At 51.3% G+C, this 27,859-nt stretch overlaps 1 protein-coding gene across 2 annotated transcripts; it reads right to left on the bottom strand.

The window, feature by feature from the left end:
* Positions 1–13,476: 13,476 nt before the first annotated feature.
* Positions 13,477–27,315, bottom strand: CD34 (CD34 molecule). Of its 2 annotated transcripts, none has more exons than XM_059831193.1 (8): positions 27,080–27,315; positions 21,584–21,727; positions 20,579–20,862; positions 20,392–20,469; positions 17,705–17,852; positions 17,353–17,393; positions 16,435–16,599; positions 13,477–14,664 (listed from the first exon to the last, which is right to left on the bottom strand). In XM_059831193.1, the coding sequence occupies exons 1-8, from the start codon at positions 27,156–27,158 to the stop codon at positions 14,473–14,475; spliced, it is 1,131 nt and encodes a 376-aa protein (XP_059687176.1). In that variant the 5' UTR covers positions 27,159–27,315; the 3' UTR covers positions 13,477–14,472. The 2 variants fall into 2 exon arrangements, with proteins under 2 accessions (XP_059687176.1, XP_059687177.1); XM_059831194.1 differs by lacking the exon at positions 13,477–14,664 and adding an exon at positions 15,747–16,089.
* Between the last annotated feature and the right edge of the window lie 544 nt (positions 27,316–27,859).

A 27,859-nucleotide genomic window follows, 5' to 3' on the forward strand; every position in this document is an offset into this window, starting at 1 on the left:
CACGGTAGTAACACCCTGCTTGTCACAGCCGAACCTACCGTCCCACCGCTGGGATTGCCCGTGTGCACCTCCCAGGTGCCTGAAACTGCAAACCCCCCCCAAAAGCGAGGTGGTGTTTGCAGGAGCGCCGCTTCTCGTGCAGCTCTGGCGGAGGCCGAGTGGGAGGTGGGGAGAAGGCCGGGGAAGAGCGGGAGTGCCGGAGCCGGTCAGGCACAGTCCTGGCTCTCAGCAATAGGATCAGCTCCTTGGCAACAGGGGGAAGGTGTGTCCGGGCGGATGGGACACAAACGCCGGCTCCAGCAGCAGCTCCAGGAGAGAGGAGCGTCACCACTAACACGGCTCATCTAATTCTGCCATGGAGCACTTAAAAAGAGAGAATAACATAAGAGCTGGAAACAGCCTCCCTCTGAGTGCGTTACACAGCAGCATGAGGTCCTTTGCTGTCCATTTGTGTAAAATATTTTTCATACAACAGCATTCAGTTTAACCATGTTCAAGAGAAAGAAAGTTGCCTGTACTGACCCTCTGCCTATGTGGGAATCTTCTCATACGGAGAGGGAAGATGTCTGGTGCCATGAAAGGAGAGAACAAATTTGGGGGGACTAGATGATCTTTAAAGGTCCCCTCCAACCCAAACCATTCCAGGATTCTAAACACGTCACCCATTGAGACTGGTGGCCACTCTTCAGGAGGCACTGTCCCTCTCCTTGACCAGAACAACTATTATTTCTCAGAAGAGGAATAGGCTTTGAAATTTTCTGAAACCTAAATCATTAGAAAGGTTTTACAAGATTTCACTGTCTTTTTTACAAGCCTTCGTTGCACTTGTACGCTAAATTATCAGCACTGAGAAGCTGAAGAGTTAAATCAAAACCAGAGAGATTCAACAGATTCTTACGAAGTCTTTAAAACCAAGATAAGGGGAAGAGATGCATATAACTTAAATAATGAAAAAGACATGGATTTTAAAATTATTATTGAATGGATTCTAACTTAGTAGTAATATTAGAAAAAAAGTAATTTCTAAGCAGTCAGTGACTGCTGAGCTGGCAGTCCTGCACTGTAGCTATGAGAACCCTGGTTAAACGACAGCACCAAGACTTTAATTCCAATTAATCTTTTCACTGAGCGTCTCTCCTCACATAAGGAGGACAGAAAACACATCTGTATTCCCTTGTAAACATACAAACATGGTTTCCACGCTCACTCTGGTATTGCACAATAGTACTAAAGGGTTTAGTTTCATCTCTGAGGCAAAGAATTGCATAGAAAAGTAAAGGCTGGTGTAAATGAGCTACCAGGGACTATCCACATGTGAACAGAGTTGCCCAGGAGCTGCGATGGGCACCCAGGGCCGGGCTGTGAACTGCCAGGGACCAGCAGCCAAAGCAGAGCACGGGGGAAGAGTGTGTGTGAGCGAGGAACAAGAAAGCGAGATCTTGGCGGATGGCGGCAATTCTGCTTCCCCAGCCAAAGACACAAAGAATTGCTGCATGGTCAGGGGTGGGAAGGGAAGCTGTGCCTCCAACAGCAGCACATGCATTAACCTTGCTGCTCTGGGTTGATCAGCTTTCCTACAGTCCCCAACCAACCATGACCCAGTAAGAGAGCTTTTCTCCTTTTGGAAATGCTCTCTGGTGTTTCTGCCCACACCTGTAGGATGGTCAGCTTTCGAAGAGGTACATCTATGGCAGGGTAGAAGGTCCAGGGCATACATTAGAATTCAGGAGTCTGTGAAACGGGAGCTTGTGCAGGAAAGGGTCTCCTGGCATTTAGGGTACCCCATTTCAGTCATTGACAGGGGGAGGACAGAGGTGCTCAAGGGGAGCACAGGACTATGACAGGTGAAAATAAGGCCGTCATGTGCGCATCAATGACCCAAGAATGACTGAGACCTACATCCCAGGCTTCCCGCTGACACATGCTCTTTCATCGGGGCTACCTCCCGGGAGCTCCGGCATCCCAGGGGTTTTGCTTTTTGGCCTCTCTCGTTAGCGTTTCCCTCTGCGAGATGTGACAGACGCTCTCTGTAACGTCGTTCCGGAGATCTGCAGCTCCTTTGCTGGAGATGGAGCATTTCTTCACCCCCCCACTGCAGCTGAAGGCGAAACGTGGACGAGGCCACCGCAGGAGAGTCCACGGTGCCCCTACTCGTGCATTTGGTTCTACACAGCCTCGACACCAAACCTGCCACCCCCGGGGATGAAACCTGGGTCATGTGAAGGCATTGCTGCCTCGAAACACTGAGGTTAAAATGAGGTTGTCCAAGGTGAGAGCTGCCTCGGGAGGACGATTCACTGCCTGCACCAAACTTTGAGTACAGGTGAAAACTGAAGTGTCGGTGCTCAAATGTACATAAACACGCAGACCAGGATACTGGGAGTTTCTCGAGCATTCAATGTGTTCGCAAACGTTCTGGAAAATGAGTACGTAGTGAGCTGGCAATGTCTGGAGACAATACAAAATCAGTGAGGCGCATCCATGGTAAAACAGTGCGGCGTAAAGGAAGGATGTCATGATGTGCAGTGGCTGGGGAAAAAATTATCTGATTAAATTCAGAATTTGAAGGTTCAAGTGATAGGTTAAAAAAAAAACAAACCAAACCTGCAACTGAACATATTCAAGTAAGGGATGTGGTGTTAGGCAGAAGTTCACGGAGAGCTGGCTGCAGGATGCAGGGAGGAGTGCAGCCGCCTGCCCTGCCCGTATGCCCCTTCCCGGGGTGTTCCCTCCGGTGCAGTCCCAGCAGGGCAGGGTTAATTCTTATATTTGCATCATTCCATTTAAGTGACAAACTGTACGGAGCAGGCAGCGTGACGGTCCACAGTCACAGAGTGCTGTGAAACTGTAGGATGCCAGATCAACACACTGGAGAGAAGTTTTATACTGTATCTAACCACAGTTCCTACTCATTTCACAGCCCAGTATAGCCAGCACTGAAAACTGGACAATTAATTAAAACATTTTTAATGGGTGCCAAGCCTTATTCCATCCACCAGCGCTTTATGAAAATGCCCAGCTGACTGGTATGCTGTGGAAGGGCCACCGCATGGAAGTGGACCCGGGTAGGAAAGTATAGGTCTGTAACAGAAATGCCATATCATACTTTAAAGGCAGACATTTCTTTTCCAGAGTGCTAATGTAATTCCTACAGCACAAAGAACAGAAGCTTCCTTCTGTAAATCCATTTCACAGAGCCCACGAGCTGGGGAAATCACCACGCTTGGGTAACTGGCGTTGGAAGGGACCCACTCTGATCAGCCCAGGGTTAATGTACCAGTGAGCGTCGATGCTGCAAATTTAGTAATCCAGTGACTGGAAAGAAAGGCAGTGATGGAAACCACTAAAACCAACACGCAGATGCCTTACAACTTTGGACCGTTGCAAAGAGAGAGACAGAAGTCACGTTATCAAGACCATGCAAGTTTGTTTGAGAAGGACCTACTGCCTTCTAACAGCATGGAAAAAAAAAAAAAAAACCAGCCAGCTTTCCATCTCCATGGTAACTCCTTCCTCCGAAGCACTTTTAATGCAGTTTGTTTCCTCTTCCTCTAACTTTGACGGCTTTGGAACAGAGCAGCCAAGGCTGCAGCGCTGGTAGCACACCTACAGCAGGACAGTCGATGAGAAACCACGTCTCTGCCTTTGACAGCCAGTGGCGAGTTGAGCTTCTGTCCCCTCCAAGGAGATACCCGTGTTACCATCACTGAACCGAGTATGTGCGGAATGGTGACTGGCTGCAGAAAAAAGCTAAGGGCAAACTCTCTGCAGAAGACAGCAGGAGAGGCGCTGCTCCAGCCTCTCTCCGTGCAGGAGCTGGTACACGAGGTATGCAAGTCACATCTAGCAGAGGTCCCATCTCAGGATGGATCCCTGCGTCTGGATTCCAAAGGGCCTTGGTTTGTAACAGTGGTATTATTGTAGGTAACTACCCGTGCTGGCCTTTGCTGCTCTTAGCATCCACACGCCCTTTTGTGTTGCTTGTCTTCCCTGTTCATCTCAGAGGCTAGCCAGGGTGAGAACTCAGAAGGGCCAGCCATGGCGATGCCGTCTTACACAAGCCTGCTCCAGTCTGACAGCGTGATACTACGAAAGGGAATCATCCTGAGTACAACTATTCACTCAAACGGACCATGAACACAGCCGCAGGACACGGGGTTAGCCACCGAGAATGGAGGTAAGAAGTATTTTGTCAAACGGGCAGTGTATGAGAACGTGTCTGAGTGAAAGAAACTTCAGCCTCTTAAATATGACAGTTCCAAAATCAAACCCTCGTTACATAACGACCGGGTCACTGCTGCCGCCGAACACGGGAGTTTGCAGCATCGTACCAAAAAAGGCCCTACGAAACACAGACCTTTGGAGAGGGCACCGAGAAATGAAACTGGTAATGAGGACAAGAAGTCTGCAGTCACCCCAGAAAACAGTTGCCTATCCCTAATTGGGATGGCCAACCCTAACTGGGTTGGCTAATTACAAGCACCACCACAGCAAACTACAAAAGTAAGAAAATTTTCACAGAAAATATAGACAGTAACTTTATGGAGCTTCCCTGCTGCAGAGTATCTTTAAAAAGCCTTCTAGAAAGCCTTTTGCCACATTACTAAACACACCTTTATTTATTGTTTTTTAAGAAAAGGGCATAAAATAATCCAAACTAACTATTTAATCAAAGAGCAATTAACTAACAATGATGAATGGCAAACAGTCCTAGTCCCACGCTAAAGCGGGACTTTAAAGCCCGTTTATCTAAGCTAAAGCTACTCAAGGGGAAAGGCAAGTTTATTGAGTGAACTTTGTCTCAGCCACCTTGCTATTAAAACAGTCTACAAACAGAAACCGCATCATCTATTCTGCGAGAGAAAAAAAAAAGGAGCAGGAACATAACAATCCATCGCATGGAAGTTGCAAAGCTACATGGAGCAATTATCCCCAAAGAGAAAAGCAGAGAAAACTCGAAGCTGTAAAGCGGCAACTCTCAACCCCCGCGGCCTTGCGTGAAAACAGACCCAAGTGAGGGACGCCTTAAATTGCACCCGCGGGGCCCGTTTGGCCGAGGCCAGTCGTTCCCGTCACCCACTGTGAAGGAGTGAGCCTGGGCAGAGTTGCCCGAGGTTTTATCCCTGTGGATCCCTTTGCTGAAGTGTAACAGAATTAGCTGCTGCTGCTTCTCATTGTCATCATCGTCATCATCGTCATCATCATCACTATTATTATTGTTGTTATTGTTATTGCATAATATGATTATTGTATATCATTGTATATCATTGTGTATCATTGTATATTATTATTGTTGTTGTTATTATTATTACTATCATCATCATTATCATTATCATTATTATAATATTATTATTATTATCATCATTATTACTACTATTGCTATTATTATTACTATTGCTGCTATTATTGTTATTATTTTAGGGCACCCTCAGCAGGCCGGGGGAGCAGACCGGCCCGGGCGCGGGGGGGCCGTGCCGGCACGTCCAGCCCCCCCCGTTCGCGTCCGCCCCCCGCGGGCCGGCCCAGCCCCGGCTGCCTCTGCCAGGGGCGGCTCTGGCGCCCGGCTGCCCCCCCCCCGCGGCCGCAGGCCCCAGCCAGCGCCCGGGCCCGGCTGCGGGGGGGCGCGCGGGGCGCCCGGCGGGGCTCAGCCGCGTCCCCCCGCGGGGCGGGCGGGGATGGGGTCCGGGCGTGCGGGGGGGGGGGCGCGGGGGTACGTGTGGGGTGTGCGTGGGCAGCGCGGGGGAAGCGCCCGGGGTGCAGACGGGCTGCGCGGGGGATGCTGCCCGGGATGCGCGCGGCCCCGGCCCCGCTGGCCCCGCGGCCCCGCTCCCCCCCCCCGGCCCCGCCGCGGTACCTGCCCGGCGCGCAGCGTCCCCGCGGCTCCCGGCGCGGCCCGGGCCCGGGGGGGGCCGCAGCGGCTGCCCGGGCTGCCATTGGCTGGGGCGGAGCGGCAGCGGGGGCGGGGAGGCGGCGGGGCCCCCCCGGGGCTGCCCGGCAGCGGGCGGCCGCCCCCCCCCGCCCGGCGCAGCGCCGCGCACCCGCGGAGCCAAGGTCACCCCGCGCTGGCGACAGCGTGTCCCCCCGAGGGGGGGGCCGGGAGGGCGGCTGCGGGGCGAGGGGTGCGCGCCGAGCTCCCCCGGGGTGTCTTCCCCCGCACGCCGCGGCATCCGCGTCTCCCTTCCCCTCGGCCGGGGTGTCCCGACCGGGGGTGTCCCAACCCGGGGTGTCCCGACCGGGGGTGTCCCAGCCCGGGGTGTCCCGACCGGGGGTGTCCCAACCCGGGGGGTCCCAACCCGGGGTGTCCCAACCCGGGGGGTCCCGGCCCAGGGAGCGGCAGAGGAATCTTTTAAAATCCTGCCCGGGAGAGAGAAATCTATTGCGGGATTTTCTTCAGTAAAAAAGCAGCAGGAGGAGAAATTAATTTCTAAAGGTTGGTTTTAAAGGGCGACGTGGTCCTTCCAGGTCTGCAGCCACTACGAGTGTCACTGCGCATCTCCGTGGCCACCTCCCGGTACCTCCACAATCCTTAGTGGGTATTATTCTCACTCCCTCTTTGGAAGTAAGGGGATAATCATTCCCCATTTAACGGATGGAAAACTTGGCACAGCAGAGATTAAGTGATTTGCTGACAGGCACGTAAGAAAATTGCGCTAGTCGAGCATTCTCCCAATTATGCCATCCTTGCAACTGCACGATTTCCCTGTGTGATTCCAAACACGGCACACACTCCCCGTGCAGGGCTTCATCCCTGCAAAGCATGCAGCCAGCATCCACCGGTGACCACGCGTTCACGGCAGGACGGGTTACACCGGTCCGTGTCCTCGGCGTGGGGGTCCGCAGGGCACAGAGCAGCAGCTCTGGTCCCACAGACAGGGACCAGCCGGGGGGGCAAAGGCTGCCGGATCCCGGCGGGCAGGAGCCCAGGACGTGCAGGTATGAACCGGGGAGACACGAGAGCTCTCGGGAGCCAGAGGGATGCTCAGCGGCACCAGGGTGCTGTGTGGACACCCGCTCCAGCGCACACCACTGCAGCCACATGCTGCTTCGCTGTTGCGCCCCGTGCAGAGGCTGCAGCTCCTTCCGCAGCCCAGTGGAAATTCCCCAGCGACGCCAGTGCCGGGGCCTCCGGGGACCGGCAAACCTCCCTGGGCCCAGCCAGGAGCTGGGCCGCTGCCATCTCGGCACAGCATTCCCACCGCAGCGAGCCTCCTGGGCTCCTGGGAGGGATAATCCGGAGCAGAGAGGCCGGTGGGAGCCGTGCTGGGGTGCACCTGCCCCTTCGCCCTCCATGCCCTCGCCTCGCCGCCTGCGTCATCCCCCACGTGTTTTTTCAGGCTCCCCTGCCCTTGTTTGAATGGGCGCTCCCTGCCCAGCCTGGTAATCTGCCACTAAGTGGGACTGCCGATGAACGCCGTGATAAATTTAGAAAGAAATCTTTGTGTGGGTCAGAGGAAAAACACGGCGGCCTGGGGAATCTGAGCTGCAGCGAAGCGGCGCGGCTCGGCTTGATTTCCCTCTGCTCCCTGCCTGCGAAGCAGGGCTTGACGCCGAGTTTCTTACTGGTAAAAGCAGGAGGGATCCAGAGGGTTGATAGGTCCTTACTCTGCTGGAGTTCATAAGCCAAGGATGCCTTTACATAAAAATAATCAGTTTTAACAAATACTGGTGAAAAAGGAGGGGCGGATGGCAGCCTGCGAGCGGCTGAGCTGCCCCAGCTTGGAGCACGACCTGACATTTCAGCCAGAGCCTCTTAAAGAGCGAGTTTACCTTCCCCCAGGATCTGTTTATACGCAGAAGCAGTTTGACTTAATTCCGCTTCCAGGCTCCTGCCTGCCACACCACAGTGACAGTGTTCCTTCGCAATTGCTTTTGTTAATCTGTTAAATTGTTTTTAAACAACAAAAAAAGTATTAGTGGTGCAAAATCCCCCGTGAAATCACGAATCCGGCACCACTTCCCTTACTAGAAGTCTGAACACCGTTCAAAACTGTTTTATCATTTGCTGGTCAATTATATTGTACCAACGCAAGAAAAGGAAAAGAATTTTCTGAATGTATTTCCTTTAATAAGCTATTAAGACCTTGTACTGCTGATTAAACTATTAATTAGAGGTCTTATCGTTCCTAAACACGTTAGCATGTTGCCAAAGCAGCAGTAAGCCTCTGGGGCAGGCAGAAGATAAGAAAAGGAGGAAGATGCAAACACGAAGATTAAAAAAACGAAGGGAAAAAACCCCACAAGAACCAGAAATAGCAAATAAATAACCAAGGGTCAGTAGAGTAATGTATTGTTTAATTTATAGGAATAAAAAAAATACGTAACTTGAAAATAAATTTCCTAGGTAGAGGCCCTTGGGACATCTTCTGCGTCTTATGCAAGACAAAAAGAGACATAACTCTTTTCAGACCTTTTTTTCTACACTTAGAGTGAGAAACTGGAACGAGTCTCCTTTTCCCCCTACAAAATAACTTTCCATTGCAACTAACAGAAAAACTGTTCAAAACTGGTGGGGTTTTTTCTCTCCAGAAGAAAAACGCGAACCATTTTCAATAGGACAATCTTAACCCAATGCAATTCCCGCATCCGACTCCAGAGCGGTCCCCTCGGAACCAGCCCTTGTCCCCAGAAACAGCATCCCAGGCTTACCCGTTCTTCTCTCGCCTGGTCTTTTAAGGTTAAAAAAGAAAAACTGGAAGCCTCACAGCACTTAGCACACTTTCTTTGCACGCTGTGAAGGTGTTTCCTCCTGCCCTCGTGGGTCCTTAAGAAATGAAAAGCGGAGGTGAGCCTGCGAGCACGGGAGCAGCTCTGTGCATCAGCCCAAAGGTCCTTCTCACACGACGTGTCATGTTTGAGACCTGAGTCCCAGCTCACTCTAATCTACGTTCGTCTCTGGCTCCATCTCAGGGTTTGCAACACGAGCATGTTAAAATGTTTTTAGAGCCCAATTCTTCAGCATTTGCCTTTGACAGTTTATCTCAGGGGATAGATAATCTCATTTACGTCTGTTGCTACAAATCAAAACACCAGCAAATTAAATGGATCTGAAGGCTAAGATTAAAGACTTAGAATTAAAACACCTGTGAAGTGCCTGTAATGCAAATAGTTGTAAATACCTTTTCTTCTGGGGGATGGAGAAGCCCTACACAGAGGCTGTTCCCTTTACCTTGGAAGCAAAGGCAGAAATACCACATCGGTGCAGACATTATATACACGGGCACTACGTGACGCCGGTTTCTTTTCTGCGGTTAGAAAAGGAGAGAAAAGGAAAGGAGCTTGAACATCACCCTTTACCAACGCTGGGAGATGTCTTTACGGCCATCTGATGACGACCGAGCGTTTGGCTGACTCAAAACTGGTACAACACAGGAATTCCGCGGGACTGGCTGGAGGGAGCCGAGGGCACTGCCAGCGCCCAGGCTCCGGTCGCAGGGATGTGCCCTGGCTCTGCCAACGCTGCTTCGCCAGCTTCTTCTCCATCAGCCGCCGGAAGCGTGACACCGGCCGCTCTCAAAGCCTGCCTGTGTTTCTGCGTTCCCTGTGCTTGGCTCGCAAAGCCTGCGTGGCCTGGCAGCAGATGGTGCAGCAAATATTGTAGAACTCCCACACGAGTTTTGCAGGATCAGGCATCGAACAAGCAGATGGGAAGTGGATTGATGGGAAATTCATTTTATAAATTTCATTTTAGATGTTCCCCGTTCCTAGAATATGAGCTTCAAAGCCCACTGTACCTATTACTTCTTTCGTAATTTGGTAATATTAATACGTTAGCCTCTTGGCTGTATCGCCGGCACCCCGGGGCGCAGCCGGGGATTGTGGTGGAGCGGGACTCTTCTTCGGGTGCTGCTTCTCACTGGGCACCGTTACCCGAGTACCAGCTTCCCTCTGGAGCAAGGTGTTAAATGTTTTAGCAAAGCACAGCCAGCAGATAGCAGCATTGCTATATAGAATATACCCTAGACTATTTCTGCTGCGGTTTCAAAGTCATGCAGAAACCTCGGTGCATTTAAGTCTGCGGCCACGACCCCCCCATTTCTGTGCAGCGAGGCGGTGGGTACGCCGGGCACGGAGCTCCTGCTCAGCTGGGCTGCAGCCTGTGCTGCAGAGCTAAAAATCACCTGTTGGAATGAAAAAGAAGTAGTATTTCTGTAGCCTCTAAGCTAAATTGCATAGAACAAAATTTTACAGGGGGGTGAGAATTTCACAGAGTGACAAGGCATGCGAGGCATCTACCCTTAAACTGCAATTTTAGCACAATGCTCAAGTAAATCCATCCCGGCAGATCTGGAGCATGGAGCACCAGGAGAGCTCATCTTTTTCTGGGGAGCTGCAAGGCACAGGACAAGGCAAAACGCTGGCGACTGCGAAGGGCTGCGAGTAGGAATTGGGCGTCTTGCTGGTGGTGCAAGACTGATCCTGCTGCTGCGGGATCTCGGGCATCGGGGCAGCTCTTCCCAGTGCTGAATCAAGGAATCAAGGAAAAAGAAATTAACAACCAGCAAACAGAGAAAGGAGCTGCCCCTCGCTGACCTGGGACGTGCTGGTTTGCTGTGAAGGGCTTGTGATATTGCAGGGCAGGAGTTCTCTCAGCTGGGAGGGTTGTGCTGATCTTATTGTGAAAGGGATGGAAGATCCACTGAGGGACATAGTTAATAAGACTTAATTAAAACTTGTTTGCTCTGATAAATCTGATTGGTTTCACCAATACACAGAGCAAGCCACCTTAAACTCTCAGTAGCATTTTATGGCAGTTCAGATAGGAAAAGTATTCCTTCATTTCAGAAAAAGTCTTTGATTTCAGTCTGCAAAAGGATTCGGGGGCCGCCTGGATGGGTGTCAGAGCTCCTGCTTCTGCTTCAGTCTGGGACATGGACATGTCATTTAATGGCTGTGTCACATTTACATTTATATTTAACACCTCGTATACGTATTTGCCACCATTCTTCCCCAGAGGATGCTTTCATGCCAATTATTTTCATCAGGGCATTTCACGCCAATGTAAGGATCCCCACCAGCTAGACAGACTATATATGCGCTGTATATGAGCAGGACACGAGATCATGAACCAGGCAAGAGCACTTGCATCAACCTTGAACCATGTTTATGGGAAAGCAGGTCACTGTTGGAAGCTGAGATGACTTTAGCCTCCCCCAAAAGCCCCCCAAAGTAGCCCAAAAGCAGCTGTGAGCCCGCAGGCAGCACGGGACGGCGAGAGGAGGCGGCTGCCTGGCAGACGGTGGGGCCGGCAAGGAAGGAATGCAAGGGGTTTGATAAGGAAAGAATAATAACAACCTTTTCGGCTGGGCCAGAGCTGAGCCTGCCTGTGTTTACACATAGGCAAAAAACTTCCTGAGCTGGAAGCGCAGCCTTTTCCGCTGGCTCGGCACCATCCCCGCTCGGCCACCGCCGCTCTCGGCATTTCCCTCCATCTGGTTGTTGTAGAGAAAGCTTTTGTTTTGCCAAAGCAATTGACTGTAACTTTATTGTCTCTGCTTGGCTATAGGACATACCCTAAGCTGTGAAAAATGCACCTGAAATTTGATTAGATCTCCTACTTTTGATACAGCCAGTGATGCTGATTAGATAAACAATTGCCAAAGAAAAAACAAAAGCCAACCCCAGTTCCCTATCCTGCCCCGCAGTGCAAATCGAGCCTCCGGGAGAGCTTCCCCTGCACTCCGCAGCAGCTGCAGCTCTTGGGAGAGAAAGTAATTTCGTTTTCCTGAATCTGTTCCCCTTGCAGCCAGTCTTTCGGAGGTCAGATTACCCCGAACTACAACCAAACTGGCAGCGGCAGTCTCTAGCCCCCCAGTATTCAGTACCCCCCAAGAAGTACCCAGTGTGCCTCTGTCCAGGGAACAAGCACTAGGAAAGGCCGGGCATCCCAGAGAGGAGGGGGCCGGGTCAGTAAAGATACCCAGCCCCAAACCTCCCGCTTTCAGTAGAGCTCGAGCTTCTCCGCAAGAACAGGCACTAAAGGACTGCCACGCATCGCCCTGCAAATTCTTTGAGGCAGGAACCATTGCTGGTTATTGCACAGTGCAGAGTGAGGAAGCCTTCATCTCCATCTTCATCTTCATCTTCATGCACACACACACACATGCACACACCCCACACCCCCCCCCCAATGTCAGGTCAGACCCCAGCCCCGCAGATCACTCCATGAGACTGGAGTCATTTATTTATCCAGGAATTAGCTGGGCATCTTCAACATCAGCAAATCAAACAAACGAGGTTTAATAATGCGTTGTACGTCAATTGTCCTGCAAACGTGTTTGTTGAAAGACAGGGAAAATGTGCACAGAACAAGCCACAGCCTTTAGTCATAGTATTTCTGCTGGGAAACAACCTCTCCGCAGGCGTTGTCCTCTCATCGCGCTGGCACACGGCGCAGCCAGAGCCACGCGTCCCGGTGGGATAAACACACTGTTGTTCCAAGGACACAATGGAGAAGCTGATTTTTAATACTCATTTTTTTTTCAACTGGGATTATTTACAATGAGATTTGGGAGAAGCAATTCACACCAAAACAAACAAAACCTGAAATATTTTAAACTGTGTTTAAATGACTCTTGCACCGATGAAAACAGCCCCAGATAATGATGGACGTTGCTGTCATTCCTTTAAGCACTGTACCAAAAAAAAAAGCCTTCCCCTCAGGTGTTCAGCACTGAGAAAAGGTTGTAATAAATTCACTAGAGAGAGGGTAGATCAGCTTCAAGGGCCATTTTTGTCCTTATTTCGGATGTGGAGGTTGCTGCTGGTGCCAGCAGAGATTGTGGTATGAGCAACGTCTGCTGAAGTGCAGCCTCTCGTGGTCTTGCACCATCAACACCCGGCTTGCACGACAACAGCTTTGGCTCCCTAAAAATGAGCTGCACTGACTCGGGACTGAGCACAAACCTGCCCCTGGTCCCTGGCTCTCGGTGAGAGCACATAGCTCAGCCTCGGTGATGTGGCTCGCAGCACTGCTTGCCTCGAGAGCAGGATCAGTGCAGAGCTAGGTAGGACCTGCTCCTGCTGTTGGGATTTTGGTGTTGGCCTTCACTTACCAAAGCAAAAATACTTCTTTTTGTTCATGTACCCACTACTGATGCAGAGGGAGAAACACCCGTAGCAGAGGCAGGCTTCTCTCTAGCACTCGTTCCATTGGGAGCCCTGTGGCGTCTTTTATTCCCAAAGTCACAGAATCACAGAAACATTAAGGTTGGAAAAGACCTGTGAGATCATCAAGTCCAACCATCAACCCAACCCCACCATGCCCACTAAACCATGTCCCGCAATGCCACGGCCACATGTTCCTTGAACACCTCCAGTGACGGTGACTCCACCACCTCCCTGGGCAGCTTATTCCAGTGCTTCACCACTCTCTCAGTAAAGACATTTTTCCTAATATCCAGCCTGAACCTCCCCTGGCGCAACTTGAGGTCATTTCCTCTTGTCCTGTCACTCGTCACTTGGGAGAAGAGACCAACACCCACCTCCCCACAACCCCCTTTCAGGTAACTGTAGGGAGTGATGAGGTCTCCCCTCAGCCTCCTCTTCTCCAGACGGAACAACCCCAGCTCCCTCAGCCGCTCCTCATCAGACTTGTGCTCCAGACCCCCCGGGACCAGCCCTGGTGTGTCGGGAGGGAGGGTGGTGGCACTGCCGGCCCCACGCGTCTGTAGAGCCGTCTACAGCCGTATCGAATGTTCTCCATCTCACTCAAGTGATTGATTGCCGGCTCTGCCCCGTCACACGCCGTCTCCAGTCCCTGACATGAAGAGACTGGGGAAGATTTTTGCTCTAAACCAACTGCCTGCGTACTGGTAGGATTGAAAAAGAAACAAGTCTGAGTTCTATTCACATTTCAGCCTTCAATTCCATGTGGAAAGCTTTACACAGAGCTTCAGCAAATTCTGCTGGAGTAGGAAATACTAAAGAAGACCTAAAGCACAAGAAGGGGGAGTAAATGCCTGATGTTCTTAAAAGAGGAAGAAATCCTGCACTTAAACATAAAGATGAGATAAAAACCAACTCTGTCAACCAAAATTATCTGAAACCTGAGAGGTTTTTGTCACTGAAATCCCAATTTAACTATTTTAATCAGCCTAACACACTGCCACCAAAAATTTTGGCTGTTTGGAGTCTGGCTCAAGGCTTCTGTAGCTTCAGCCTGCTTCTGCTTAAAAGCTGTTCAGGGCTAAGGGCACTTGCATTTCTCATTATGTTCTTCTAACAACAAAAGCAGAGAACAGCTGCGACAAAGTGTCTTGTGTGTCAATGGGAGAAGTAGGAGGCAGAGAAGCAGGTCTTTGGCAGCTCTGACGCTTAATGTGCTTTAGGCTGATTTTGAAGTTCTTCACAGAAATAATAATAATAAAAAAAAAAAGGTCTGCAATTCCCTAACTGTCCATAGAAAACTCTTGCCCTTCCTTGTCTCGCCGCTCCCCTCCTCGATCGCGGTAAGGATGCACTCCTCCGCCCGGTTCACATTTCGGTGTCGGCGGGGCTGTGCTGCCTGGCTGAGTGGCCGTTTTTGGAGGACGCTTGGCCAGTCCCGTTCTCCTGAGTCCCGCCGTTGAGGTTTGGCTTCTCCTGCAGCTCGGGTTGCTCTTGGGGGGACATCATCAACATCGTGTTTCCCTGGCTACCGTTTTCCGTGTAATATGGGTCTTCAGCCTAAACAGGTACATAAATAACAAAGGCAGAGTTAGGGAAGGGAAAGGGCTGACAGCAACCGGCTTTGATTGCAGGCAGCGGCTTGGCTGGCTGCCTGCGCTTCCCGGACGGGAGGTACAAACAACTGCAGGCATGGGAACCTGCCCTCGCTGACGAGAAGGGGAACAGAAGGCCTGAACCATGCCGTGGCAAGACGAAGCAAAAAAAACAGCCAAGAACTGCATTCTTTTCTCCCGGACCTGAAAAGAGAAGCTGTCGGGTTTTGTTGTTTTCTTATAACCAGGTTTTGGAGCTGACCCTGCCTTGGGTTTGCAAAGCTACCCCGTGACGGACCACCTCTGCTTTCCATTTTGGCCAAGTAAGAAGCACCACTGAATGGAAGCTATGGAAATTGCCTCTTTTTCCTTCCCCGCCCTTCTTTCTTTCAGCCTGTAAATAGATACACAGCTCGCAGCAAGGTGGGAGCAGAAGTGCAGGACTGCGCTCCAGCAACATCAGCCTGGAGAGCTGTATGGGGCTGGAAACGCAAAGAGACGTTGCATGGCTATTGCTGTGAGGAGCAGATGCCTCTGGAGGACCCAGAGCAATAGCAGAGCTGCCTCCGTCCCCCACCACAATAACTCCCCACGTGTTGGACCGTGGCAGGTCGGATAGCGATGCAGTGGGAGCTGGTGGTCCCGGGCTGCGGGTGGTGATTGCCAGCTGAGAGCAGGTAGCCCCGCTCCTTCTTTGCTTGGCGGCATCCAGCATACACGGCAGGCTGCCAAGCTTCCCGCCCGCCCCATCATTTTGCTCGGCCCCTGTGCTGACCCCCTTGTCCGTGGCAGCGAGATGGGTGTGCTGGACACACCTCCCCTAGAAACTGGATTGACACTGCTGTGCATTTACATGGGCAGCTCCCAGCCACGCGTTACATTGCCTTTCACTTGCCACCAGCATCCAGGAGACGGTACCCAGAGGCAGTGGGCTCGAGAGCCCAAGCGGCGATGTCCCTGCCTCCGACACATGCACTTGACTTCCCATCTGCATGTTTTGAGAGCATCCTTTCTGGCAATGAAATAACCTAACGGCTTGCCAGGACACAACTGTTCACCTGCCCACAAGCAGCGATGGGGGAATAGCATGGCCAGTCCTCACTTTACAGAGGGCTCACGTCCCCGAAAGTCACTGGTAGGGAAGAGTCCTCAGTGGTCAGCCTGCCTGGAAAGGGGAAAATGGAAATAGGAAATGTCTTTCTCTTTCTTTATATATTTTATTATCATCGCTTGTTAAGCGAGGGGAGAAACAGCCTTTATTACAGCATTGGTACAAGACAGACACATAACTCAAACGCAGCGAATGGGAAGTTAAAGTGTGTCACTGTTAATGACAAATTCATAAGGTTTCGGTGTCTCTGGAGGGGTCTTGCTGGATGAGTTCTTACTGCTGAGCAAAGATAAGTGTTAGACCTGGAAGTACGAGCACGATAGGGGCGGTTCTCCCACGGGAGCAATCAGCTAAGAGTTAATTTTAGAAGGCAAGAGAGGTTTCCCTTCACCCCGTACGGTCTGGCCTCCCTGCTCCTGCCCTTCGCCTCGGCCAGGCTGACCCAGCCCCGGGTCACAATGCCCCGCGTGCCGGCCGAGCCATCCCGTCGACCTGGGGACACACACGCAGGCTGGGGGTACCGAGCCGCAGGGTGCGGGGCAGCCCCCTCCTCTCCCACCCAGGCACCCCCCCGCCGCTCCGGGCTCCTCTCTACCGGCTGTTCTGCCATCTATAAGCACTAACCAGCCTCTCTCCCGCCGGGCTCCAGCTCCGCCGCTTCATCAGGAAATATCCAGCCAGGCCCAGGAACGCCAGCATGAGTCCAGATGTGACCAAGGCGATCAGGGTCTTCTGAGAAAAGTCCTGGTGGTTCCTCACGCTCCCCCGTTTAAGGGATTTTATTCCAAACTGGAAAAAAAAACACCAAAGAGAGCCGTGAGCCTGACAAACAGGAAACATGTGCATCTGCTGAACAGGCACCAGGCTTAAAACAATGCTGCTCCTCACCTCCTCGTTAAACGCTGCGTAAACAAAGCCGGGCTTTGCTACCCAAGCGCCTGAGCTTTGCACTTGCCCTGTGAGCTCCCACATCCTCATGCTCTCATTTCCATCCTAGCGTCTTCTGTGGCACAGGGAAATTTTCGCCCTTGGACAAGAGTGCTTGGGCCCTGAGATTTAGAGCGTGCATCTGCGCGGCTGAAAGATCGCTGTGCACTGCTGCTGCAGCTCTCTTGGCTGCCATTTATATAGGGACCTGGAGCTCAGCTTTCCAAGCCAATGGCAGCCTCACTGGTGTGTTGAGAGGAGGAATTAATTAATGTCAGTGTGGTGCTTTGAAGAAGCAGAGTGCCAATTACATCCTAAGAGTTACTGCTGGGATCTAGTCCTTTTTTAAGAAAACACTACAGAATTTTACAGTAACTATTTCAAGCGTTTCTGCCTTCAGTGGTTTTATTAGCGCTCTTACGATGCTGCCTCGCTGCACGTCTGGTGCTTGGCTCCAACCATCTCACGTGCCAATGCTCAACAAATGCCTCCGAGGCAGAGGCGGGTTCAGGTCTCAGCCGTCTGCCCCAGCCTCAGCTGACCATCTAAAAATCTCCTTTCTCCAGCCACTCAGACCATCCATTTTTCCCAGCTGAATTTGCTTAAGGAATTTACCTTTTCCCAGTGAGATTCCTGGAGCATATCTGTAGCAGGATCTGCAAGGTTTAGAACAGGAGAGGCACATTACACAGAAGCTCGTGCTGCAGCTAATGCCAGCATTGAATAGCCTGGCCATTGCTGAACACGGAGCCGTGAGCCCTGTCACTGCTCTGGAGTGCCGTGCCTCCGTGGATCTAGCAAGACCCCAGAAGGAAGAGCAGTAGTTGCAGAGAGAAGTCTCCTCCAGAATGTAACCGAGGGTTTGGTTCCACAGCCTCTCCCCACAAACAGTCCCCTCTTCCATTGCCCACGTCAAGGTCATTATCCAGCGGTATCAACGACAGCCAAAAGAATTAGTTCAACTGACCTTTTTCACCGACGAGGATGAGGAGCATACAGTCACGGTCCACCTCGGATTTAGCGAGTTTAATCTGGCAGGGGGAGGGAACGTGGCGGGCACTCTCTTTACATATTGCACTCCATAAGTCCAATCCCTTCATCTCTAAAAAATGTTTCTGCAAAATTTTCAAACAAACAGCCATTGAACCAACCAAACTGACTAATTCTCCATCTCAGCTATGCTGATGATACTGCTGGTAGTGTTGCACGTTCACCCTTTGTGTTTTGGTGGCTTATCCGGGCTGTGCAAAGCTGAGCAGAAGCAACAACAAGTGACAAACAGCGCTGGGCTGGGTGTCAGCCCTTCACCTCCCACTTCACCACTGCTTTGGGCCCCAACACCAACACCCAGAAAATGGAGAGGCTTATTTCTTGTTTCTTAACTTAATGAGATTAAATTAAATGAAGGTATTTTTAGCAATTCTTGCAAATGGCATTTAAAGAAAGCTAAATTTAGGATCTGAATTGCATGGCAAGTCCCTCCAATTTTTGGACCGAAACAGCCGCCCAAAGAGCCCTATTGTTTCAGAGTCCCAGGCAAGGGCTGGGGAAGGAGGGAAATAACAAAGCAGCATTGAGCCTTCCTGTTTAGGAAATGTCTTCAATGTTTTTGCTAGGTTGCTGATCAAAGGCTAGGCAAAATAATACAAATTTCTCACATTTTAGAGCTGAACAGGCTCTTGGGTGGAAGAGGAAGAGGAGTGAGGAGCTGCAGCCTTTCCCTTCTGCGGGCCAATTTCTGTATCAGACAGGATAGGCTTTCTCCTCGGGTCTATTTTCAGCCACAGTCAGGCGTGGAGACAGAGCACACAGTTTCTAAAAGACGTTATCAGCTTCCCTAACATCCTCCCAGCTGGGGAGATCATCTGAACTGTGGATGTGCCCACCCCCTCGAGACAGAGACCGGCTTCAGCTGAATCCCGTGTCCTGCCCCTACCCTCCACTCGCTCCCCGGGAGGTACCCACCAACGTGGGGCTGCGAAAGAGGAGAAAACCCTCCAGTCCTGCAGCGTTGTGCAGAGCCGGGCAGCTCAGTGCCGTCCTCTCTTTGCCTTAGAATTGCCTCAGTATTGTGCTCGGATCACCACATCCTCTTAGCATTCAAAAATGCAGGAACTTATCCACGGGAGAATAACAAACAAATCATTTTCAGCTGTTTCTATAGAGCTTGGCTTGGGGTGAGAAAGGCCAAGATGGAACAAGAGACCCAAGTGTGTATTTTCCTTTCTCTGCTGTGGAAAGAACTCATCGGAGTGTCAGAATTTCCCTTTGCAATTAGCAGCACTGGGTGCCAGCGTATTGCTCATTTGCTTTGGGAAAGGCCAGCGGGAAAGCGAGACACGGCACGGTCCCTCCTATCTGCGCTCCTCGCAGACGCTCTTATCTGGTTCCCAGGTTCAGCGGCTGCAGAGCCTGAGCTGCTTTTTCCCACTCGATGATTAGTTGAGGTGGAGGCATGGCAGAGGTCTGCCGTGAGGTGGGTGAGAGCTCCCGGAAAAGCACGGTTGGAAGTGGGGCACTTTGACTCGTTTCACATGGAGGGAGGGTTAAGAGTATGTGCAATTAGAGATGACTCTGTAGGATATTCTGTATGTTATAGACGCATCCATTTATGTATGTGCAGGTACGTAACATGTGCATAACGCATATAAACGCTATGCCCAGGAGGGGCCGTTGCCCAGTAGATGGCATCTGTGATCAGAACCACCCGCTCCCCTGGGAGTTTCCCTGTGAATTCCTGCTAAAGTGCAGTCCCTGTAAACAGGAGCAAGTCTAAATGCCATTTAATCGCCAATTTGCAGAGAAAAGTCAAGTAAGGATTCACTCATCCTAGGTGGTGGCAGCATGGCTGACCAGCAGAAGTAAAATTCATCATCGCCATTTTATCCCCAGGGCATTGCCCAGTCTGCTGTCCCACAAGGTCCAGCACCATCTGGCCTCTATTGCAGGTTGCACCTCCTGCGTGAGGGGTTTTTCCTCCCATCCACAATAGTGTCTCAGCCAGACCCTCTCCTGCTTTTAGAAATGCTTCATTTTTGGTGCACAAGGCCAAGGGCAGTTACAGAGAGCCTGGGATTCCCTTAGGAGATGGGGACACTGGGCTGCTACCTGTGCTTCTTCAGACGCCCTCTTTTCTTTCCTTGGGCAGTTGGCAAGACAAAAAAAGGCGATCGCCTTCCCAGCAGGGAGGAGGCAGAAGAAGAACAAAGGCAATTTCCCGTTAAACATGGTGGGAGATCCTTTAGAAGCTAAACTGGCCCCAGAGCTTAATCATGAAAAAGGAGGTTTTATGCAACCAGGAGGTGGCATTGCCCCTGGGACTGCTGTGATCGTCCCTTTGGGATCCTCCTGGGACTGCTGTGACCATCCCTTTGGGATCCTCCTGGGACTGCTGCGATCGACCCTTTGGGATCCTCCTGGGACTGCTGTGACTGTCCCCACCTCCATCAGTTTGGCACAGCTCACATGCTGTGCCCCAGAGATACTGGTGTGAGCTCCCACCCCAAACAGACCCCTCCGGGTACAGCAGGTGACCCCATCGCTGCAAGCTGCGAGTGCTGCAGGAACCTGCTCTTGGGTGTTTGCTCGCAGCCCCCCTCCTCCTGCATGTCCCCCCGCCTTGGAGACACGTGGCCACCCGGGGCTGCAACTCACGCAAGTGTTGGACTCGTTGAGCTGCAAGCAGATGGCTCCGGTGTCGCTCACTTCTTTGACATTGTGGCATGTGATGGGCTGGAAGGGAAAAAACACAGTGGTGGTATCAGCGAACTGTCGGGGGGCTGGGAGACAAGTCCAGCCTCCTCGTGGTCCCACAGCCCGCGGTGCCCACCCACATCCTCACCTTTGGGCTGTCCCTGCCTGTGTGTGGTGGCGTGGTGGCAGCTGAGATGGGAGGATGCCCCGAGGTGGCAGGAGAGCTCGTCAGAGCTGGTGTGGACCCTCGGGTTTCTGCCGTCGTGCTGGGTCCTGTCGTTGGGCTCTCGGTTGTGGGGACCCCTCGGCTCATGTGGTCTGGGTGCAAGGGGGTGCTCAGTGGCTGTGTGTGGGCTCGGCTGGGCTGCGGGCTCGTCCGCTCGCTGCTGAGCCTTGGGGAGGTGGGGCTGGCTGCCAGGGACCCGGTTGCAGCTTTGGTTTTGAAGAAATGCAATGAAAAGGATACATGAGAAAGCTTAAGTCCTCTAAAATCAATGCGTGGCATTGCGATGACTGAAGTACAATATTGATTTGTCATAGCCAGCGGTACCAGAACGTGTTATTGGCTGTATAAGAAACGCACATTAGACTTGCTTCAGTTACTTAATTGTTACATGCGCTTCATAATCTGTTTACAATGGGCTAATTTCCTGGGCATACGCTGCACTACAGCAAGGATGCCACTGCCCGACCTCCCCCTTGACCCAGAGTCTTCAGAAAGATGTACTGATTTCAAAGAGCATAAGAGAAAGGCACCGTACATCTGTGCAAGGGTCCCTGCTTCAAAGCCCTTCAGAGCCTTGGCCTCTTACCGGAAAGGCCAGCGGAACTCTTACGGGTGCCATTTGCTGAGCAAAGAATAGGTATGTTGAGGTAAAAGATTAATGAGCATTCTGTCCCATCGTCTCTTGGCTGTTTTGAAAAGGATAGGTCTCAGCCGCCCGTCCCGAAGCCAGCAGTGTTAGGTTGCCCCAGGTGGGATTTTTCGGACAGGATTAAAGCTTTTGACCATACCATCAGGATCTTTTCTGAGCCATGCACCCATGCACCGACTGTGTGGTCTCTCAGGGTAAGCTGTACCTGTGCACTTAATAAATCTGATTATTAATGCAAATGCTACCAGGAATGACGGGGGAGCGAGGGGAGCGCTTACTGGATGTCTCTGGCGTCGGCTTGGCACTGCTGGGGGCTCCAGGGGTTCCGGGGGCTTCGGTGGCTGCCGTGCTGCTGCTGCCTTTCGTTTCTGTGGCCAGGGCCGTGGGTTTGAGGGTGTCTGTTGTGCTCCCAGAAGCTTTGCCTGGGGGCAGAGGAAGGTGTAAGGGGCTGCTGTCGCCCCATCCCAGCCCCGAACCCCTGAGGGTCCCTGCAGGCGGGGCGGGGGGGGCTAGCTGCTTTCACAAATTTGCTTTCTTCTTGCCCCAAAATGGCAGGCTGCCTTAGAGCTCATGTGGGAGAAGCTCAGAGACTAAACGTTTCGGCTGGGCCAGCCCCGAACTTTGGTGCAGCCCTTGCAGAGGCTCTGGGGGCAGCACTGGAGGAGGACAGGCTCGTTTCTGCCCTCACCCTGCCCGATCCTCCGGCTTACCGAGGGATGCCCAAAGCTCTGCACAAAGCTGGATTTCATAGTAGTTTGCGTTTATAATCCTTGGAGGAAAGACTCAGGCCTTGGAAGAGATCACTTGTGTGCCTCAGGAAAAATAAGTTGGATTTGCAGTTGCAGGCACATTCTCAAAGTAAACAGAAACATTCCCATTGGCTCGGGATCAGCTCTGACTCATGAGCAAAAACATCTTTGGAGGTAAAACTGACTGTTTGGAGAATGGTTTGCTGTTCTAACTTAAAGTTTATGTATTGCTTCCTGGTATGTTACAAAGATGACACTTCCAGCTTTTCCTTCTGAAATGCACTATATAAGTCAGTGAAAATGCATTTCTTCCCATTTCTTAACCTTTTCTATTCTTAAGATCTATCTCCACTTTTTACAAACAGCTTCAGTCTCTACTCCAGGGCTGTTGCTGTTTAAGATTCTTATCCAGACACTAACGAGAAAATCATACAAAATACGTTGTTTCATTTGTATTTCTGCCCAGGGGAGCCCGAGCTCCAAGAAGAGTTACTTCATCCTTCCAAACAACCCCTTGGGATGGAGCAGCACTGACAGGTCCTGACCAGCCGGCCGGCACTGGCGTCAGGGCAGCGGCCGGGCTGAAGGCATACATTTCCAGCTAAACACCCATTTACGTCTTGTGCAGTATGGTGCACTGCAGTATTGTCCTGGCAGGAATTTTCCTGCATTCGGATGTTTGTGCTTTGCTGGCTCGGGTCCAGAGAACCTGGACGGTTTATGAAGAGCAAAGACCGAGATCACTGGAGTTCATTTTGGCAGCGGGTGACAGCAGGCTGAGCTGTTCCTGCAGCTGGTGGGTGGTTGTACCGGAGGGTGCTGAGGGGGGACTGCACCCCAGTCCGGCCCCGCAGGGCTGCCCGTGCTGGCACATCCCATCCCGTCCCATCCTGTCCCGTCCCGTCCCATCCCATCGCAACCCATCCCATCCCATCCCATCCCATTGCATCCCATCCCTTCCCATCCCATCCCGTTGCAACCCATCCCATCCCATCCCATCCCATCCCATCCCATTGCATCCTATCCCATCCCATCCCATCCCATCCCATCCCATCCCATCCCATCCCATCCCATCCCATCCCATCCCATTCCATCCCATCCCATCCCATCCCGTCCCATCCCGTCCCATCCTGTCCTGGCTGCAGCTGCTCTGGGCGCGGGAGCACCGGGGGGGAGGCGGGGGCCCTGCCGAGGGCTCGGTGCAGGTGTCTGGAGCTGGGATTTAAGTTCTGGCACCGCTTTTATTTGAGGGAGAAGGTTCTTCTCTCCAAGACAATTCAGTTCCAACTGGTTAAATCACCAAGTTTTTTTGATGAATTTTAACAAATCAAAAGCAGGAGGCATGACTGCATGCCCAGAATCATGAGTAGCACAAAGTTAAATCCACGCTTTGCACACAGCTTTGTGTTCACATGGACATTAGCAGGAAACTTTACATCACTAGAACAATGTGGAGCCTGGACTTGACCTCCCCAAGTGCCACAGCCACCCAAGCACCTTTGAACTATTCCAGATGTTTGTAAAGCACCAGAGGTATTTCTAATCAAAGTCTTTTCACCACTGAATATCATAAATTGAAGCCTGGATTATTGCTCAGTGTAGTTTGTAAGAAGACTTGTCACATAGTATTTCTTTTTCTTCCCTTTATTGTGGCGTATGCAGGCACTTTTATAGAGAACAGGGCTAAGTTTTTTGAAACCTTAGGACTCGTGAGATAAATAATGATCCAGATGTGAGCTGGATAATCCAGATGGTGCTCAGCTAAAGTGGGTCATTTATTGCACCATACGTTTTTACTAGCTTTGCTAAACTTTGTCAATTTGTTAGTATTAAGGGTTTGAGAGTTCAAGCCAAGCCATTTATTAACCTTGGAGAAATCTTCACCCGGTAGTGCTAGCACATGCAGGAGCAAAAGCATATACGTATGTGAAAGAAAACTGTACTTCACAGTACCTATTCTATTTACTTATCCAGCTTTTAAAAAGTAAATGCCTCTGATTTGTAAAGATATTGTAATAACAGGGCTTAGGAGGTATCTCAGCTCAAATCAAATTAAAAAAAGCAGCAATATAAATGTTAAAGTAGTTGACTTGATCCAACACTCATCCCTGAGCACTAAACCAGGACCATAGCAGGCAAAACTCTGCAGTGGCAAAGGCTCAGGAAACAGGAGAAAAGTTTCCCTAAATTGTGCCCTACTCTGCCCCCGCAGCAAATTAAACACGGGGGTTTCTCCCCTGCACCTCCATCGCTGCAGGGTGGAAGGTGCAACCCACGGGGGATTCCCAGACAGGAATTGCACCTCCTATGCTGATACCGGCTGATGCACCAATCTCTTGGTAAACCTTTCGGTACACCTTTTGCTAACTGGGTGCCTACTGTAGAGCTCTGACGCAGAAAGCCCGTGCCAGGATAGTTTCTCAAACTCTTCTGTGTGTTTAACAAAGTCTTTTTCCAAGCTCAGCCAGTGCTCCAGAAGGGCTGCGGCTGAGCTATGGCAAAGCGCCACAGGTGAGCCAGCACCGCGGTACCACTGGTACCAGCGGCTGCAGAAGAGGAGGGTGAGGAACCGCGGGACACGCAGCTCTGAAGCCGCAGCCGACCCAGGCTGCCCGCAGCAGCTCCTCCGCGGGCTCCAGCCTGCATTACTCACGCCTTCCCAGTTTTACTGCTCTCAGCCATGTGGCAGGAATTCAAGCGGGTGGAGCCCTCTTCCCTCTGGAAATATCTGATAAAAACCCCTTCCCTCCCCCTTTTCCTTCTCCCCGACAGGATATGGGTGTGGGGCCGCAGTCACGCAGGGTGTGCAGGGCAGGGGGCTGCGGGGAGCCCCCCGAGCCCCCGCGCCAAACCCCAGCTGCTGGGCCAAGGGTTTCCTTGGGCTCGGGGCCTCGCCGGCGGCTGGGCGCTGCTCAGGAGCCTGGCACCTTCCCTGGGACCCAGGTCGCTCCTGGCTTGCGTGGTTATGATGTGCAGCCCTCTGAAGGTCGTTAAACTCAAGTGGCTGCCAGTTTTAAAGCCCCTTTTGCTTCCCTGGTGTTTAGAGCTTTTCTAGATCTTGTAGAAGGAATGAAGGAAAGAATGAATGCTTTAAAATGACAAGAAAAGAGATTTTTTTAAAAAATCAAGTTTGGCAGAGATTAATAGAAAAGATATAAAGAAGACAGACAGAAGTTTTAAAAACAGAAAGTGTTTGTATTAGGTACAAATAGAATATATACTCTCTTTTCCATGTGAGTTTTGAGACAAGCAGAGGGCACCTCTCCACGTGGTTTATCAACACCCAACCTTGCCATTGCGAGCTGCTCGCAGCATCACGCCGCTGTGCGGGCAGAGGGTTCTCGAGCGGCCCCGGACCATCACCCCGCTCTGCGGACCAGGGACGGGCGTAAAGTTCTCCCCCACTCATTGTAACTCTGCAGTTCCCAAAGGATCATGCAAACCCCAGAACTGTGTATTTCTTATGCGAGTTGCTCCCTGCGAGGCTGGATGAGGCTCTGGAGTCAGACTGCGGTGAGCAGCTAGTGGGTACCCGGCCTCCGTCCTCCCCACGCGTGGCATTTGCAGAAGACCTGCGCCTGGCCCAGCGTGGCTCGGGGCTTTTTTTCCCCCTGTCAAATGCGTGGCTTTAGCTGAAGCGGTGCCCGGGGGGCAGGCGGAGGCCGGCCAGCCCGCCCTCCTCAGCGCTGTCCGAGCCAACAGAGCACAAACCCCCCGGAACTGGGATTCCCATCGGGAGATGCACAACTGAAATCTTCGCTTAATTCGCTTGGGCTCCCCAAAGAGATGAAGAGCGTGCAGAACGCCAAGGATGGGCTCCCTAGTTTTTCTTTGCTCTTCACAGCAGCTACATGGAACAGAGATAAACCTCCTCTACTTCCCAGCTAGTGCTAACAAAGCACTGCAATATCCTGCAGAAATGTGGCGCGTCGGCTGTGCCGGCAAAAGGAATGACATTTTGCAGCACTGAACCCCGTGTCGCCTGGTAGTTTTGTCTTTACAAAGGCATTTTTATCACTTTGGTATCACTTTTGCTTTGTACTACAAGGAACTCGGATCTGGCGTTCCAGGTAAACGCTTTCGTCTTACACCCTCGCTTGCTGCTCGCTTCAGCCCAACCAGACAGTCCTGAATTTTACTTGGGAAGCTTTTGGTTTTTTTCTTCCTGTAAAATTAACATAGACTGGAGGGTCAGGCACAATGGCTCGGGTGAGCAATATACCTTGGCAGCAAAGGGAACATGAAAGGAGCACCATGAAACAGAAGAACAAAAACAGCAAATCCTTTCAATAGATCTAGTCTCTCACGTTCATGTGAGTAAGGAAAAATTACATTTGAGGAGACAGCCGCGGGCTCCTGGCTCCTGTCCCAGCACACTATGCAGCACACAGAGTGCGGCTTGACTTTTTTAAATCCCTTTTTATTACTTTATGGTTGTTGGGTTTGGGACAAAAATGATAATACTTCCCTAAAATATAACCCTTTAAAAAGTACTACCTAGAGAAAACCTCTGTATTATTATTCACTTTTTCATATGATGAATATTTGAAACGCTGGAGTAGGAGATTTTAATATTTATGGAGATTCATTTGATTTTCAGAAAACATTTCATTCCTACCACAAAACAAAAATAAGGCTCATTTACACCAACGCAGACTGAGAAACGACTTGAACTGTGGCTGCACGCTACAGCTTTGGCAGCTGCATTTGCATCCCCTTGTGTTATCCGTAACATTACAGGGAGCTCTTGTATCCTGATTGCTCTCCTGTTCAAACCAGCAGCAGTTTCTGCTTGCAGCCCATGGCTGTGAACGTGTTGGCCAGGACGCCTGATGCAGTGCTGCTCTGGAAAACGTCCCTGCAGTGTCCTGGATGTGAAATTGCAGTCCCCACTAAAGACTCATTAAAACGCACCCCCCAAGCCGCTATTTCAGAAGTTATAAAGAAGTCGCCCCATGCACTAGTCTCAGGCTGCTCTGTTGCTCAGTGCTGGTAACTCTGGTATCTGCTGCAGTCACTACTCACCAGACAACTCCACGACACAGAACGCAATCCAGAAGAGCTGCCTCCACTTCATTATTTTTACACTTCCCAAGAACAGCATTCCTGCTCGCAGCTCCCACTAAAACTGGATCTGGCTGTGGCAGCTCTTGGGTTTTCAGTCCTGCGGCAGCTCTGAGCTCATGTAGCTTGGTTTTAGTTCAAGCCTTTGAGATCACTCGGTTGTGGGGTGGGTTTCTCTTCAGGGGTTGTGCTTATTGTTCGAGACTGCGAGGTGGAGTTTCTCCGATTTGATTTCACAGTTTTTTATAGTTCATGGCAGCCTCACTATCACTTAGGTAATTTTCTCCTCCCCACTTTCCTGCCAGTGCTTCAAAACAAACAAAAGAGCAACCCTCTCCCCAGCAAAGGATCCCAAAGCCTCGCTGGGCTTAACTCTTTCCTGAGAGCTGCTTGCTCTCCCCTTAAAGTGCAGGCAGGGACACAACGTGCTCCAGCTGGAAGAAGGAAGGATTACAGTGAAGCCTGCTGCTAAACTTCCCTCAAAGCAAAGGAAACACACTCTGATGAGAGCAGGGAAGCGGAGAAACCCCGGGTCCAGCCACCGCCGGCGAGCCCCGCGCACGGTCCCGGGGCTGTGCTGTGGCCGGTGCCGTGGAAAGGGGGGAACTCTGAAAACTGACTTCAGAATCGGAAATTTTCTCAGCAAATTAAGCAAGGAACTCAAGGATGCGAAATTGTCACTGACCTGAAGAGAAGTAACTCCATTAGCTTCACTAAATTGACTTCGGTCAAACAGAGAGC

The sequence above is a fragment of the Gavia stellata genome, chromosome 30 (genome assembly GCF_030936135.1).
Source record: "Gavia stellata isolate bGavSte3 chromosome 30, bGavSte3.hap2, whole genome shotgun sequence".
NCBI lineage: Eukaryota > Metazoa > Chordata > Aves > Gaviiformes > Gaviidae > Gavia > Gavia stellata.